General features: G+C 61.2%; 2 protein-coding genes across 3 annotated transcripts; both read left to right on the top strand.

Moving 5' to 3' along the window:
* The first annotated feature begins 618 nt into the window (after window positions 1-618).
* On the top strand, window positions 619-9182 carry PATL1 (PAT1 homolog 1, processing body mRNA decay factor). 2 transcript variants are annotated; one of them, XM_065065621.1, is made up of 19 exons: window positions 619-764; window positions 1004-1115; window positions 1206-1417; window positions 1493-1567; window positions 2254-2448; window positions 2541-2642; window positions 2762-2851; window positions 2950-3155; window positions 3231-3320; window positions 3457-3640; window positions 4851-4974; window positions 5081-5178; window positions 5263-5322; window positions 6005-6153; window positions 7091-7250; window positions 7718-7873; window positions 8045-8136; window positions 8208-8357; window positions 8454-9182. In XM_065065621.1, the coding sequence occupies exons 1-19, from the start codon at window positions 750-752 to the stop codon at window positions 8473-8475; spliced, it is 2292 nt and encodes a 763-aa protein (XP_064921693.1). In that variant the 5' UTR covers window positions 619-749; the 3' UTR covers window positions 8476-9182. The 2 variants fall into 2 exon arrangements, with proteins under 2 accessions (XP_064921693.1, XP_064921692.1); XM_065065620.1 differs by having other exon boundaries at window positions 1490-1567.
* Window positions 9183-9650: 468 nt separating this feature from the next.
* Window positions 9651-15774, top strand: OSBP (oxysterol binding protein). The gene is made up of 14 exons (XM_065065619.1): window positions 9651-9978; window positions 10728-10936; window positions 11961-12208; window positions 12298-12496; window positions 12750-12852; window positions 12938-12992; window positions 13096-13227; window positions 13302-13547; window positions 13630-13750; window positions 13832-13935; window positions 14031-14126; window positions 14212-14393; window positions 14552-14772; window positions 14850-15774. Exons 1-14 carry the CDS (start codon window positions 9674-9676, stop codon window positions 14990-14992), a joined length of 2364 nt encoding a protein of 787 aa, XP_064921691.1. The 5' UTR covers window positions 9651-9673; the 3' UTR covers window positions 14993-15774.
* Window positions 15775-16252: the final 478 nt, after the last annotated feature.

Here is a 16252-nt window from a genome sequence, read left to right as displayed (position 1 = left end):
GTCACAGCTGGGGGACACAGCTAGGAGGAATGACTGCGGACATGCCTGGGGGACATGGGGTGTAGGGGACATGGCTGGGGGGACATGGATATGGGTCACAGCTGGGGGTCACGGCTGGGGACAGGGCTCACAGCTGGGGGGGGCACAGCTGGGGACACAGCAGGGACACAGCAGGGATGACATAGCTATGGATAGGGTGACAGCTGGGGGGACATGGCTGTGAATAGGGGACCTGTCATGGGGACACAGCTGGGGGGACATGGCTATGCATGGGGTGACAGCTGGGGGGACATGGCTGTGAATAGGGGTCATGGGGACACAGCTGGGGGGACATGGCTATGCAGGGGGTGACAGCTGGGGGGACATGGCTGTGCATAGGGGACCCGTCAGAGTCACAGAGCTGGGGACACAGCTCCAGATCCGCAATGTGGCTGGGGACACCGCCGGGATAGGGACAGCGCTGCGACCGCCGTGTCAACACCCGCGGGGAGTAAAGGTCACGCTGCCCCTTTAAGACCAGCCGGGATTGGGGCGGTGAGGCGCCTTTAATTCCACAAGGAGGCGTGGCTAAAGCTTTGGTCACGCCCCCCCCAAATTCGCGCCTCGCTGCCGCGCACGCGCCTTCCCGCCGGAGGGGGCGGGGGTGACGTCATGCGTCTGCGCCAGCGGCGGCGCATGCGCGGCGGGGCCGGGGACCGGAGCGGCCCGGACGGAGCCTGCGGGCGGGGGGCGCCGCCGCCTCCTCCGTCATGTTCCGGTACCAGGTCAGTGGGGAGGGGGGTCAGGTGGAGTCGGGGAGGCGGGGGGGGCGGCGGGCCGGGGTGGGGAGGGGGCGCGACGGGCCGGGAACCGGCCCGTCGCGCCCCCTCCCCACCCCGGCCCGCCGCCCCCCCCGCAGGCCTGAGGAGGAACCGGGGCCTGTGGAAGACGGGGGGCGTCACTGTGAAGCTGTAATGCCCGATCTGACCCCCGCCGCCATTCCTGTCTCTCCCTTTCCCCCCAGTCCCTGGAGGACTGTCCGCTGGACGAGGACGAAGACGCTTTCCAGGCCCTGGGGGAGGAAGATGAAGATATTGATCAGTTTAACGATGACACGTTTGGAGCCGGGGCTGTTGGTGAGTGAAACCCCTCCTGTAGCCTCCCCCCGCCTCGCTGTTCCTCTCCCACCCTCTTGAACCGTCTCCCCCACCGCCGGTCCCTCGCAGATGACGACTGGCAGGAGGCACACGAGCGGCTGGCGGAGCTGGAGGAGAAACCAGCGGTGACCAGGGAGCAGGATGGAGCTGGTAATGAGGAGGCGGATCTGCTGGGGGATCCCGAGGATGTGCTGGCAGAGCGGCTGACCAGGCTGGTCATCGACAGCGAGCTGGAGGACCCTGCTATCATGCAGGCCGTGCAGACCAGGGTCCCTGCACAGGTGGGACTGGGGCTGGGTGGGCACACAACAGGACCTGGTAGCTCCGTGCTGACCCCCCGACTGGTTTTCCAGCAGCCTGGAGGGCTGAACTCCAGCATCTGGGACAGCTCAGCCGTCCTGCGGCGGATCCGGGGGCCGCTCCTCACTCAGGTAGGGTGCTGGGGTGTGGGTGGCTTCCCTAATGTCCTCCCTAAACCCCTATGGCAGCAAATTGGGCCCTGAGGGATGATGCGCTGGACTTCTGTGGGTTTATTGGTGCTGGGGAGCACCCCCAGATCAGCCTGGGACTAGAGGGGGTTCTGCTGGTTGGGCTGGGTCTGGGTGGCCACTGTTTGGCTCCTTCGTAGACCCTCTAGGTGTCACCTCCTGTCCCCACTCAGGGTCCGGAGAGCCGGGCGGGGGGTTCTCGCAGATCCGCGGTCCCTGGCGTTGTCTGAGAGACGTCGGCGCTCCTGTCAGGGTGTGGGAATGTCAGCGCCTCCAGGCAGAGGATTTTTTTTGTTGCGGTTTAATTAAGAGTCAGGGTTTTAAGTGCAAGCGGAGCGCAGTGTGCGGCCAACTCTCTGCCGGCTCCGCAGGGCTGACGAGGGCCGGGAACCGAGCGTGCGTGGGGCTGCGTGGTGGTGACACAGCTCCCACCCCGCGCTGTCACCCCAAACGGGTGTCCTGGCAGTGATGTGTGCTCTGGGGGCCCCCAGGAACCCCCACCATCGTGTGCGGCTCCCAGGGGTGCAGAGGAGACCTGGCAGGAGGAAGGGTGTGGCTGTCACCTCCTGGGAGTGTCCCCAGTGTCCCCATTATCCTGAGGTGACCTTTCTCTCACCTCTCGGTCACAGGAGATGCCATCGGTGTCCGTGCTGGACTATGCTCTGCCCCAGAGACCCCCCCAGCCTCGAGAAGAGGAGCGGGACCCCTCGGAGCGAGCGTTACCCCGCCGGTCCTCGTCCCCTGTCATCGGGAGCCCCCCTGTCCGGGCTGTCCCCATCGGCACCCCACCCAAACAAGCTGCTGCCCCCAACTTCAACCAGCAGGTACCTTACTCCCAGCCCCACTCATGGACCAGCGGCTGCAGGTTTGTCCCTGGGGGACTAACGGGGGGTCTGTGCCACTTCCCTCCCCCCAGATCCTGTGCCCAAAGCCCGTCCACATCCGAGCGGCCGTGCAGCAGCGTTATCCCCCTCCCTACGGCGACAGGATGTCCCCAAACCAGCTCTGCAACGTACCGGTACCCACTGACCCCACAGTCCTCCTTGTGGGGGCTGAATTTGGGGTCTCCAGCCTCCCCAGAACTGCCCCCATCATCGGTGGTGACCCGGGTCCCTCTTTTTTGTTGTTTTTCCTCAGAATTCCTCCATCCTGGGCCACCCATTCCCCCACAGCGTCTCTCCTGTCCTCACCCACCTGCAGCGAGCACAGCTGCTTGGAGGAGCCCAGGTACAAACCCTCCTTCGCTCCCTCCCGGCCCCCCCATGGGCAGAGACCCCCTTAAATCTTGCCCCAGCTGACTCGGGGTGCCCTCTGTGCCCCCCCAGGCCGGCCGAATGTCCCCCAGCCAGTTTGCCCGGGTCTCCGGTCTGGTTGGGAACCCCCTCCCCTCCGTCAACCCCAAGTTACTCCAGGGCAGAGTCGGGCAGATGATGTCTCCGGCCAGCGGCTTTCGTGCCTTTTTTGGGGCTCCCCCTGCTCCGCCTCCCTCGCAGCCCCCGCCGGGCCCCGGATCCCACCTGCAGAGCCTGAGGTGGGTGTTTTTACCCCCAAAATCCCCTTCCCCGCTCTCTGCCGCCACTTTTGAACCTTCGCGCCTCTTCCCCAGGCCACAGCCCCAAATGTTTCGGCCGGACACGACCCACCTGCACCCCCAGCACCGCCGGCTCCTGCACCAGCGGCAGCAGCAGAACCGAAAGTGAGTGTCGGTGACAGGGGAGGGGGGTGGCACATCCCCTTGGCTGCTGGGAGGGGGACACCAGCCTGTGCCACCGCTCTCTGTCCCTTCCTGTAGCTCCGGTGTGCTCACGGGTGCCCTTCTTGCCTCCTGCCAGCCAACACCGCGGCCTCAACGGCTCGGTGGGGGACCGAGGGGGTCACCGGAGCGGTCACCAGGAGCAGGCGCGGAAAGACCCCTACGCCAACCTCATGCTGCAGCGGGAGAAGGACTGGGTGGCCAAAATCCAGATGATGCAGCTGCAGAGCACTGATCCCTACCTGGATGATTATTATTACCAGGTATTTGGGGGCCTGAACCCACTCCCCTGCCTGTCCCAGTGTCTTCCTGATGTGGCCACTGTGCCGAGGCGTGCTGGGTAGGGAGGGGTGATGGAGTTGAGGGTGATGTGGCAGAGGAAGCATTTTGAGATTAAATCGTGAGGAATAAGGATGGTGTGGAGTGAGTGTCCTGGAAAGGAAAAGGGAAGGGAAAAGGGAAAGGAGAGGAAAATGGAAAGGGAAAAGGGAAAGGAAACAAAAGGAAAAAGGAAATGGAGCAGCAGCAGGGGAAGAACTGTCTTCCTTTTCTCGGGTGAGATCTCCAGGGGTCACTGGAGGTGCTGGGGGGGACACTGGCAGGACAGATTTGGTGGCTGTGTGTGACAGCAGTTGGATAAGACCACCAAGAATGGGCGATGGGGAAGCCACTGAGTGTAAAAGCATCGGGAACAGCTACGTGAGGAGGAGGAGGAAGAGGAGGAGGAGGACGAGGGCCTGGCAGGGGGGTGAACTGGTCCCCAGTAGAGGAGAGGAACTGGTTCCCAGTAGACAAGAGGAACTGGTGCAGCTGCAGCCAGGCTGTGAGCCAGCAAAGCTTTGGGTTGCACAAGAGTCCGAATGTTGGCCGGGGAAAGCACGTGAGCAGCGGTGGGGAAGGCCCCAGCCACACGGTGCTGGCAGGGCAAGGCGGGCTAACTGGTGTGCGCTGGGAGGGACTGGGAGCCAGGGAGCTTGCAGGGAGAGCAGATCCGTCATTTTGTTGAGAAAGAGGGGGCTGAGGAGGAACGTTGAGCACTAGTCATGAGGGATGATGAGAGGAGGATGCTGTTGTGTACTGTGGGGAAGAACAGTGGTTTAACGTGGTGCCGATGGTGCTTGGAAAACCAGTAAGGGTTTAAGATGGTGCTGGTGACCATGGGAAGACCAGTAAGGGTTTAAAACGCTGCTGGTGACCATGGGAAGACCAGTAAGGGTTTAAAACGCTGCTGGTGACCATGGGAAGACCAGTAAGGGTTTAAAATGCTGCTGGTGACCATGGGAAGACCAGTAAGGGTTTAAAATGCTGCTGGTGACCATGGGAAGACCAGTAAGGGTTTAAAACGCTGCTGGTGACACTGGGAAGACCAGTAAGCACTGGGCGAGGGCTGGAGCACAGGCTGGGGTGGGGGACATGTCACATCCGTCCTCCCTCAAGTGTTTTTTGGAGGGTCTCACCCTCTCCCCCTCTCAGAATTATTTCCAGAAGCTGGAGAAGTTGGCTGCGGCCGAGGAAGTTCAGGGCGATGGCCCCAAAAAGGAACGGACGAAACTCATCACCCCCCAGGTGGCCAAGCTGGAGCACACCTACAAGCCAGGTAACGGCTCCTCGCTCCCCGCAGCCCCCGGGGGTGAAATAAAGGGGATGTTGGACTCCAACTGACCCTTTTTGCTTCTCCTTTCCCCCTCCGCCCCTTCCTGCAGTGCAGTTCGAGGGTTCGCTCGGGAAACTCACGGTCTCCAGCGTCAACAACCCTCGGAAGATGATCGATGCGGTGGTGACGTCCCGTGGGGAGGATGATGTGAGTTTTGGGGCTCTGTCCCCCCCGTCCTGACTCCATGGGATGCCCCCCCTGCATCTCTGACATCTTCTTCCTCCTCGGTAGGAGACGAAGGAGAAGCAGGTTCGGGATAAGAGACGGCAAACCCTCGTCACCATCGAGAAGGTGAGTTTGAGGTGGGGAGATAGTGGCGAACCTCAAAATTCTGCTGTTAAGGAAACATTCTTGACCTGTAGCACAGTCTCAGACACCTTAAAAAAATAATTTAATCAAAAAACCAAAATAAAAATAAATACATTGAAAGTTACAGCAAAGAAACAGTCGGGACTGGGTGCCTGTTGACCCAGAACAAAAGAGATTCGGGCTTTTAAACCCGCAAAATCTCTGCGCGACCTCTTTCACGTGCTGCCCATGCACCTTTTGGTCTGGTGCTAATTCTGGTCTGGGGTTTTTTGGTTTATTTTTGTTGGATTCTCTTTCTCCATCCTTCAGGCAGCACTCAGGTCATGATAAGTTCATGATATATACAGCCTGGAATTCCCGCTCGCTGAGTTTGGCTCCTTTTGCTAAAAATAGGTTATTCAAACAAAAAATTCCAGCTAAAATAATAGAATTTAATTTAAAAGGTTGTTTGATTCCACTTATTCTGCAAAGCTGGTGGGCTGGGGGGAAGGATTGGCCATGGACACCACGATGTGGTGATTAACTCCTCTGGACGTCAAATTGGGGACAAAGGGTCGTGTTTATGGGACGGGGGTGTCCTGGAGTGGCAAAGGGGACAAGGCGGGTCTGGGGATGTCCCCGAGCAGGATTAGGGATCCCCACGGTGACGTTTGTCCTTCTGCAGACGTACAGTCTCCTCCTGGACGTGGAGGACTACGAGCGCCGCTACCTCCTGAGCCTGGAAGGCGACCGGCCGGCGCTGATGGGCGAGAGGAAGCAGAAAATCTGCGACATGTACGATAACCTGAGGGGGAAAACGCCCGGGCAGGAGAGGTGAGCGCAGCTCCGAGGGTCCGTGTGCACTCGCACCTGCTAAAACTGGCTTTTCCAGGCGCTGTTTTCCGAGGAAGGGTTAGACTTGGCTCTTCCAGGGCTTAGTTGGGAGCTGAAATAGCCCTTTCTTTCCTTTTTTCTGGCCATTTTCCCCATGCGATTACCTGCTGTGGTTATGATACTATAACAACTTCAAACCCTGCAGCTCTGGGTGCCTGCCTTTAACCCTGGCATATCCCCAGGTGCCTGATTTTAAGCCTGGCCCATCTCTGGGTGCCTGGTTTTAAGCTTGTTCCATCTTGGAGTGCCTGGTTTTAAGCCTGGCTCATCCCTGCATGCCTGGTTTTGAGTGTCTCCTGTCTCTGGGTGCCTGGTTTTGAGCCTGGCATACCCACAGGTGCCAACTTTTAAGCCTGGCCCATCTCTGGGTGCCTGGTTTTAAGCCTGTTCCATCTTGGAGTGCCTGGTTTTAAGCCTGGGTCATCTCCAGGTGCCTGGTTTTAAGCCTATCCCATCACCACATTCCTGGTGTTAAGCCTGTCACATCTCCCAAGTGCCTGGTTTTAACTTTGTTGCCTCTGCAGGTGCCTGGTTTTAAGTCTTTTCTATCTCCAGGTACCTGGTTTTAAGCCTGTCCCATTCCTGCGTGCCTGGTGTTAAGTGTCTCCTATCTCTGGGCACCTGGTTTTAAGCTTGGCACATCCCCAGCTGCCTGATTTTAGGCCAGTCCCATCTCCAGGTGCCTGGTTAAGCCTGTCCCATCTCTAGGTACCTGGTTTCAAGCCTGTCACCCTTGCCCTGACCCGCAGCTGGGCAGAATATCAGGCTGGGGGTGTCACTCTTGTGTTATTATTCTCTCCCCAGGGGTATTTTTGGGGGCAGGAGGGATGTTTTGTGCCTGGCTTAAGCCTCAGCACCGTTTTTTACCCCTGTCCAGGCCCAGCGACGATCACTTCATGCAGATCATGTGCATCCGCAAAGGCAAACGCCTCGTCGCCCGCATCGTCCCCTTCTTGTCACCCGAACAAGCGGCCGACGTCCTCATGGCCACCGCCCGAAACCTGCCCTTCCTCATCAAAAAAGACGCTCAGGACGAGGTGAGATCCCCAACTCTGGAAGGTTTGGACCCACATTTTCTCTTCTTAGCAGGGAAAAACAGCGTTTTGTGTTAAAAATGGTTATTTCTGCCTCTCCTGGGCTGCTGGCAGGGCCCGTCTTTGGTCACTGTCACGCTGTCACCACAGAGGATTTTTGATAGAGAATACATGGTTTTGAATGAGCCCAGCTCTTTTGTGAGCATTTTTTTGACTCCAGAGACCCTTTTTTTAATATATATAACGAAAATGCAGGTGTCTGCAGTATAAATCCCAGCTTATTTTGAGGAAAAATGAGGATTTAAGGAGGAATAAAGAAACTTGGGTGAATTCAAAGCCGCTGTGGGGAGGAGGGGAAAAGTCGCACCCCAGCGTGGGGGGGGCTGGAAGCTTCTGTGGTGTTTTGTGGGTGTCCGGGGAGGTTTGGGGAAGCTTGTCCCCTTTGTGTCACATCTCCTGTCCCCCCCCAGGTGCTGCCCTGCCTGCTGAGACCCTTCTCACATGTTCTGTATCACCTGCCCTTGGGGACGGTCACCAGCCTGGTGCAGCAGTTAACCAACCTACCTCAGAAGGGGGGGACAACGACCCCCCCCAACCCCCACCTCACTGCCGTGCTCCAAAATAAGGTGCTGACCCCCCCAAGCTGCGTGTGTGTGTCCCCCCCCCCCCATTTTGCTCCCCCAAAAAAACGTTTGGAGGGGCGGGAGAAAAGCTCACTGTCACCTTGGGGTGACAGTTGTGACTTGTGACAGTCCCGTGGGGACATTTTAACCCCCCCTATGTGTGTCCCCCCCCAGTTTGGTCTGTCCCTCCTGTACTTGACCTTGAGCCGGGGGGAGGAACTGCAGAGCTCGGACACCAACGCGGAGCTGCTGCGGGACAACCAGTGGTGAGTCCTCACTCCGCGGGGGGGCTGAATTAACCAAGAAAAAAGGTTAATTAGCGTGTCACCCCCCCCAGGACGGAGCTGATGCTCATGGCCACTCGGGAGCTGCTGCGGATCCCGGCGGGGGCTCTGGCCAAACCCGTGGCCCCCCCCTCCAATCTGCTCGCCCTCTTCTCCCGCTACGTCGACCCCCAGAAGCTGAACCTGCTGGAGACAAAATTGCAGTAAGTTCCCCCCGGCCCTTCCAAAAATAAAGGGGTGAAACAAGGGGGGGGGGGGGGCCACTGACACCCCCTCCCTTAATTTTTTCCTGGTCCCAGCTTGGTGCACGGGATCCGGTAGGACATCGCTGCCGCTCCGGAATGTTCCAGAAGATGGATTGGGGGGGGGAACAGACGCTTCTCCCCTCCCCCCAACACCCAGCGTGGCGGGACGGTGCGTCCCCCCCCTCAGTGATCTGGTTTGGGGGTGTTTGGCTGCTCCCTACCCCTCCCAAAGTGCTGCATCCCCCCCAAACGCTGCTGCTTCCCCCCCATCACTGAGGAAGGTGTTGGGGGGGTCTGGGACAAGCCCCCCCCCCCCAACCCCACCTCCTCCCCACCCCCCCCCCGAGCACTGAGGTTCCCCCCACCCGCACACACCTTTTTTTGCACATTTGCCTCTGTCTTCCCCAAAAATTGCTGCCCCCCCCGCGGGGTCAGGCCCAGCAGCGCCGGGGGGGGCTCAGCCGGTGGATTCTGCTGTTTCTGCTCTATGGGAATGTGCTGGGGGGGGGGAATTTTAATTAATTTTTTTTTTTTTTTGCTTTTAAGAAGAAGAAAAACCAAGAGATTTGCACATTTAGGGGTTTTACAACCGGTAACTCCCTCCCTGGCATTAACCAGCGCCCCCCCACACTGATCAAGTGAAAAGTTCCTTCCCCACCCCACCCCCCCACCCACCTCCTTCCAGTTTTTGGTTCTGGCAAAATGAGAATTAAAAAAGAAAAAAGTTTCTAAAAAATTTACATTTTTATAGGGGATTGTAAATAAAGATGAATTGTGTAATACTGCCGGGAATCCTCCTCTCCTTTCCGGGGGGACACGGGACAGTCACCCCCCGGGAGTCCCCCATAGCCACGGCGAAAGGGCAGAGGTCACCGCCCCCCTCCAGGTGACAGATCGTTGTCTCTGCCAATGGCGGCGCACGGATCCGCCCCCGCGGCCAATAGGACGTGGGATGAGTCACCGCTCCGTCGAGCCGCCCAGCCCAGCCGAGCGGCGTCCTCGCGTCAGTGACGCGCGGCGCCGCGCTCCTCAGCTCATTGGCGCACCGAGGAGACAGACAAGCCAAATGACCAGTGAGAATGCGGGGGCGGGGCGCAGCCGCGTCGCCTTCAGCGCAGGCGTGACAGCATCCAATAGAAACTCAAGTACCGCCCCGCGCCGGCGACGCCACCAATCCTCCCGCCGGGGCGTGGCGAGCGGCGGCCGCCTCCGCCAATGGGGCGCGGCCGAGGGGGCGGGGCGGTGACGCCGGCGGGGCGGTGGCGGCGGCGGTGATGGCGGAGCTGCGCGCGGCGGCCGCGGGCCCCGGCCCGGCGGTGGCGGCGGCGGCCACGGCGCTGCCCGGGCCCATGGCGCTGCCCGCGGCCCCGGGGGCGGCCCCCGCTCTGCCCTCCCCGGCGGCGGGCGGCGGGGCGGGCCCGGGGGCGGTGGCAGCGGCGGGGGGCGGCGGCGGTTCCGGGGCGGGCGGTACCGGGTCCGGTTCGGCGCGCGAGGGCTGGCTCTTCAAATGGACCAACTACATCAAGGGCTACCAGCGCCGCTGGTTCGTGCTCAGCAACGGCCTCCTCAGCTACTACCGGTACGGTACCGGGGGAGCCCGCCCCGACACCGGGACCCAGCCCCGCCGCCCCGTCGGCGCTCCCCCGTGACCTTGGGCCCGGCCGTTGTGTCCGCCGGGCCGGGCTCGGGGTCCCCCGGTGCCGGCTGGGCGGGCAGGGCCGGTCCCCTCCGTGCCCGGGCGGAGCGGGCGGCCGGTCCCGGGGCTGTTCCCCGCGTCCCCTGCCCGTCGGGACACCGGGGGTGGGAACCGGGCTGGGGGGGCAGCAGCGCTACCGGCCCCCCCGCCCCGTGTCACCGCTCGGTCCCCGAGGGGACACCTGAGCCCGGTCTCTCTGGGCTCCTCCGTTATTTATGAGGGAACCGGAGCCCTAAGCAGCTGCCGGCTCCGGTTACAGACCCGCGGGGCGGGGGAGACACCGGGCCGGGCTGGGGGGTCCCGGGCAGCTCTTTCGCATCGGTCCCAGCAGCCCCGGTGACGTGGAAGGGTGTGCCGGGCTGGCACGGCCCCGCAGCGCCCGGGACTTCACCCTCGGGCCGGGGGACGGAGGCGCTGGGGGGAGCGCAGGGGGTGAGGGTTGTGCCCCCTCTCCGTGTTCTGCCCCCAAAGCGGCGCTGGAACCTTGGCCACATTCCGGCCGTGAAACCCCACGCCTTGGCACACCCGCCGCTGCTCTATTAATAGCCCCAGGATGGGATGGGGAGCGCCAGGGCCCCCCCAAGGGTTTGGTTCCCCCCTTTCCTCCCTCACCGTCCCCCCGTTGTGCGCAGCTCCAAGGCGGAGATGCGGCACACCTGCCGCGGCACCATCAACCTGGCCACGGCCAACATCACGGTGGAGGACTCCTGCAACTTCATCATCTCCAACGGGGGGGCCCAGACCTACCACCTGAAGGCCAGCTCGGAGGTGGAGCGGCAGCGCTGGGTCACCGCCCTGGAGCTGGCCAAGGCCAAAGCCGTCAAGATGCTGGAGGAGTCAGGTACAGCCACCGCCACGGGTGTCCCCTGGGCCCCCGAAGCCAGGCAGTGTGTCAGACCCTGCGGCAGAGTCATTTTGGGTGGAAAAGCCCCTCGAGATCAGAGTCCACCCGTTCCCCCACCCCCGGCACTGCCCCGTGTCCTGAGAACCTCATGTCCGTCTGTCCAGCCCTCCAGGGCTGGTGACTCCAGCACTGCCCTGGGCAGCCTGTTCCAATGCCCCACAGCCCTTTGGGGAAGAAATTGTTCCCCAGATCCAACCTCAACCTCCCCTGGTGCGACTTGAGGCTGTTTCCTCTCATCTCTTGTTCCTGGGGAGCAGAGCCCGACCCCCCCCGGCTCCAAACTCCTTTCAGATAGTTGTAGAGAGAGACATCCCTGTGGTTCCCTCTCCTTGAACACAGGGGCTGTTTTGTGCTTCCAGACATGTCCCCATGTCCCCTCTCTGTTCCCGAGCCTCCTCCAAACCTGTTGTCCCCCGTTGCCCCTCCCGCATGGTTTGTCAGGGCAGTCCTGCCCGCCGGTGCAGAGCCGCCTTTCCCGCTGCCCAGCTCTGGCCGCAGCAGCCCTGGCGTATGTTTGCTCGCTGGCGCAATCACTCCTGTGCCAGGACATCGACCATCTGCTCCCAGCTGGCACTCCCTGCTCTGGCATCGCCGTTCAGGACGCTGTGACAGTCACCGGGAGCACCCGCGTGTGGCTCCCAGCCCTCGCTGGGGAATTTGGGGGCTTCTGCTTCCCAGTGTGCAGCTTCTCCTTCTTCCCCCTTTGTTGGGAAAAGAGGATCGTAGAATTATAGAAGTGTTTTGGTTGGAAAAGACCCTCGAGACCATCGAGTCCAACTGTTCCCCACCCCTGGCACTGCCCCGTGTCCTGAGAACCTCATGTCCGTCTGTCCAGCCCTCCAGGGATGGTGACTCCAGCACTGCCCTGGGCAGCCTGTTCCAATGCCCCACAGCCCTTTGGGGAAGAAATTGTTCCCAATATACCCCATGCAGCCTCGCTAACACCCCTTCCCGCTGGCAGATGACTCCGGCGACGAGTCGGTGTCACAGACGGACAAGACGGAGCTGCAGAACACGTTACGCACCCTGTCCAGCAAAGTGGAGGATCTGAGCACCTGCAACGACCTGATCGCCAAGCACGGCACGGCCCTGCAGCGCTCGCTCAGCGAGCTGGAGACCCTGCGCCTCCCGGCCGAGAGCACCGAGAAGATCAAACAGGTCAACGAACGAGCCACCCTCTTCCGCATCACCTCCAACGCCATGATCAACGTGAGTCCCGCACCCCACGGGGGCCCTGGGGGGTGGATTTCGCCCCCAAAACGTGGACCAGACGGTGACGTGGCTCCGTTTCCCCGCAGGCTTGTCGGGATTTTTTGCTGCTGGCCCAGACGCACAGCAAGAAGTGGCAAAAATCGCTCCAGCACGAGCGGGATCAGCGGATCTGGCTGGAGGAGACGCTGGAGCAACTTGCCAAGCAGCACAACCACCTGGAGAGGGCTTTCCGTGGCGCCACCGTCCTGCCCGCCACCGCGCCCGGCACCGCCGGCTCTGCCAAAGGTACCAGCTGCTCCCCATCCTGCTCCTGAGCGCAGCTTACCTGCTGTCACATCGCTGTCCCCAAGCAACAGGGCTGTCTGGTCCCTCCTGTGTGGCTTATGGCGCCGACAGCCGCAAAACCTCATTTACTTTGCTCTCGCTCCTCCTTAAACATTCTATGTCCCTTCTCAGTGTCCCCTCGGCTGGCAGGAGGTGACAGGGGACCCTCTGGGGGGAGTTTTGAGCTCACCTGGCCCTGTCCCCTCCTCCCCAGATCCGTGCTGCGCCGCAAAAGGAGACCTGAGCGACGAGGACGATGACAATGAGTTCTTCGACGCCCCAGAGATCATCCCCATGCCGGAGAGCATGGGCCACAAGTAAGTGGTGGTTTGTGGGGCTGCACCCCAAGGGCTGATTCTGTACCCCACCCTGGGACTGATTCTGCCCCTCTCACCCCCCCAGACGCACCGGCAGCAACATCAGCGGCACCAGCAGCGACATCAGCCTGGACGAGCAGGTGGGACCGGGGGTTCTGTGAGCAGAGCTGGTTGCAGAGGAACGGGGGGTGCCCCAGTTCCCGTGGGGGGGTCACAACAGCCGTTGTTCCACCCCCTCCCCAGTACAAGCACCAGGTAGAAGACACTAAGAAGGAGAAGAGGACCCGCATCCCCTACAAACCCAACTACAGCCTCAACCTCTGGAGCATCATGAAAAACTGCATTGGGAAGGAGTTGTCCAAAATCCCGATGCCGGTGAGTGGAGTGGGGGCTCTTGGTGGGGCACGGGGCACACAGAGACCCCCCACTAACCTCTTTGTCCCCTCCAGGTGAACTTCAACGAGCCCCTGTCCATGCTGCAGCGTCTGACCGAGGACCTGGAGTACCACGAGCTGCTGGACCGAGCGGCCAAATGCGAGAGCTCTCTGGAGCAGCTGTGTTATGTGGCGGCTTTCACCGTTTCCTCCTATTCCACCACGGTTTTTCGCATCAGCAAACCCTTCAACCCCCTTCTGGGGGAGACTTTTGAGCTGGATCGGCTGGAGGAGAACGGTTATCGCTCCCTGTGCGAGCAGGTACCCCCAAACGTGCTTCTCCCACCCCCTCCGCTGCCATGGGGGTGGCCAGCGCTGATTTTTGTCCCCTTGTCCCACCCAGGTGAGCCACCACCCTCCGGCCGCCGCTCATCACGCCGATTCCAAAAACGGTTGGACGCTTCGTCAGGAAATTAAAATCACCAGCAAATTTCGGGGCAAATATCTCTCCATCATGCCTCTGGGTGAGCGGGGAGACGCTCGGGGGGGAAACGTCGGGGTTTGGGGACTGAAGGGACTGTCCCCAACGCAACATCCCTCTCCAGGTACCATCCACTGCGTCTTCCACTCTTCGGGCAACCACTACACGTGGAAAAAAGTCACCACCACCGTGCACAACATCATCGTGGGGAAGCTCTGGATAGACCAGGTGGGGTAAAAACGCGGCGATGAGGCTTCCTGGGGACCCCTTTGTGCCGGTTCTGTGCCTCAGTTTCCCCTCACTGAGCGTCTCCTCTTCCACAGTCGGGGGAAATCGAGATCATCAACCACAAGACGGGTGACAAGTGCAACCTCAAGTTTGTCCCTTACAGCTACTTCTCGCGGGACGTGGCGAGGAAGGTAGGGACGGGGGGACAACGTGGGACGTGCCGGGGTGCTGCTGGCTCCTGCGTGTCCCCATTCAGGCTGTCCCCTGTCTCCGCAGGTCACCGGGGAGGTGACAGACCCCACGGGGAAGGTACATTTTGTCCTCATGGGTACGTGGGATGAGAAGATGGAGTGTTACAAGGTACCGACGGGCGCTGGGGACAGCGCACTGGAGGGACGGCAGAGACCCCACGACGCCGAGGACACCCGGGTGCTGCTGTGGAAGAGAAACCCCCTCCCGTGAGTGCTGGGGACACAACACAAAGTGTCCCCAAAGCTGCAGCGGGGGGCTGTTTTGGATGGTTTGGGTGTAAATACTGTTGCTGGACGTGCTGAGATTTGTTTGGGAGTGAGACTTGTCACCGAGGCTGAGTTTTGTCATTGTCCCTGCCCCATAGGAAGTACGCGGAGAACATGTACTATTTTTCGGAGCTGGCGCTGACGCTGAACGCCCCCGAGAGCGGGACGGCCCCCACCGACAGCCGCCACCGCCCCGACCAGCGCCTGATGGAGAACGGCCGCTGGGACGAGGCCAACGCCGAGAAACAGCGGCTGGAGGAGAAACAGCGGCTCTCCCGCAAGAAGCGCGAGGCCGAAGCCGCCCGCGCCACCGAGGACGGTAAAAAAGGGGTTCCCCCCCTCCCCAAGCTCCCTGTGTGCCCCCCCCCAGCGCTCACCCCAATTTGTGCCCCACAGGGACACCCTACGACCCCTACAAGCCGCTGTGGTTCGAGCGCAGGAAGGACCCGGTGACGCAGGAGCTGGCGCACGTCTACAAGGGGGGGTACTGGGAGAGCAAGGACAAGCAGGACTGGAGCTTGTGTCCGGACATTTTTTGAGCTGGGGGGGGGACACACAAAAAAGTCAGGTGGATGCTGGGGGGGGGCTCATCGCGGCCCCCCCGCTCTGTCCGTCTGTCCGTGGCCGCGAGCGCCTGCCGGGGTTGCCTTAGCCCATCCAAACTGACCTTGATGCCGTGGTGGAACAGCCCCCCTGCTCCCCGGCCTGATTTTTAAGGGGGGGGGGGGGAGTGTCTCTCTCCCTGGGCAGCCCCCGAGGATGGGGGGCACGGCCCCCCCGGGCGGTGGGTGCAGCGGGGTGAGCCCGAGGCTGGCCTTGGTCTCTGCCCCCCCCCTTTTCTTTTCATGTCCCCTTTGCCCACCCCCCTCAGGCCTTGGGGTGCTGGGGGGGGGTCAGACTCCGCCCCACAGCCTGTTCTATAGGTGTATATTATATATATGTAGAGAGCAACCAGGGTCCCCTTTTCCTGCAGCACTCCAGGGAGGGGGTACCCAGCCCCCCACACACACTTTGGGGGTGCCCCCCCCCCCCCCAGGTGCCTTCCCCAGAGGTTGTGTAGGGCAGGGGGAGGTCCTGGGTTTTTTTGGGGGGGGTCTCTCCCATCCATCTCCGGGGAGCAGCGGGCCCCTGCACCCCAAACACTACAGGGGCTGGGAGGGGGGGAAGGCTGGGGGGGTCTCTCTGCACCCCCAAACTTGAAAAGTGGGGGGGGGATATGATGCCTTTTTTTGTTTTGTTTTTATTTTTTTTTTTCTTTTTATTTGTTTTTTTCCCCCTCCCTCCAGGAAAACAACTAAATTAAAATCTGTGAATGCCCCAGCCTGGCTGTGCCTGTTCTCTTGGGGGGGGTGGGTGCTGATTGGGGGGGGCCCATGTTACCAGGACAGTGGGAGGAGCTGAGGGCCCCTCTGCACCTCCAAAAATGTAGGGGGAGCTGAGAGCACCCCCCTGCACCCCCAAAATGTGCTGGGAGCCCCACCCAAACAGGGACTTGAACCATGGACCCTCAGATTAAAAGCCTGATGCTCTGCTGGCTGAGCTACTCAGGCAGCTCTGGAGGGGCCTGGGGGGGCACATACTCCCCAACCTTCATCCTCCTCCTCTTCCTCCTCATAGGTGTGCTGCCATCATGGGACCCCCCAAAATGTGTCCCCCCCAATGCTATTGTGGGGGCCCAGTGTCCTTGTCCCCCGTATCGCTGCAAGTCCCCAGGTGCCACCTTGCCCCCCACCCTGGGGACATGGCTCCACCCCCAAGCACCCCCTGTCCATACCCTGCAAGTGCCACCCCGCCCTGGG

The sequence above is a fragment of the Columba livia genome, chromosome 5 (assembly GCF_036013475.1).
Source record: "Columba livia isolate bColLiv1 breed racing homer chromosome 5, bColLiv1.pat.W.v2, whole genome shotgun sequence".
Classification (NCBI taxonomy): Eukaryota; Metazoa; Chordata; class Aves; order Columbiformes; family Columbidae; genus Columba; species Columba livia.
Note: the sequence above shows the minus strand (reverse complement) of the source record. Positions and strands in the feature narration are given on the sequence as shown.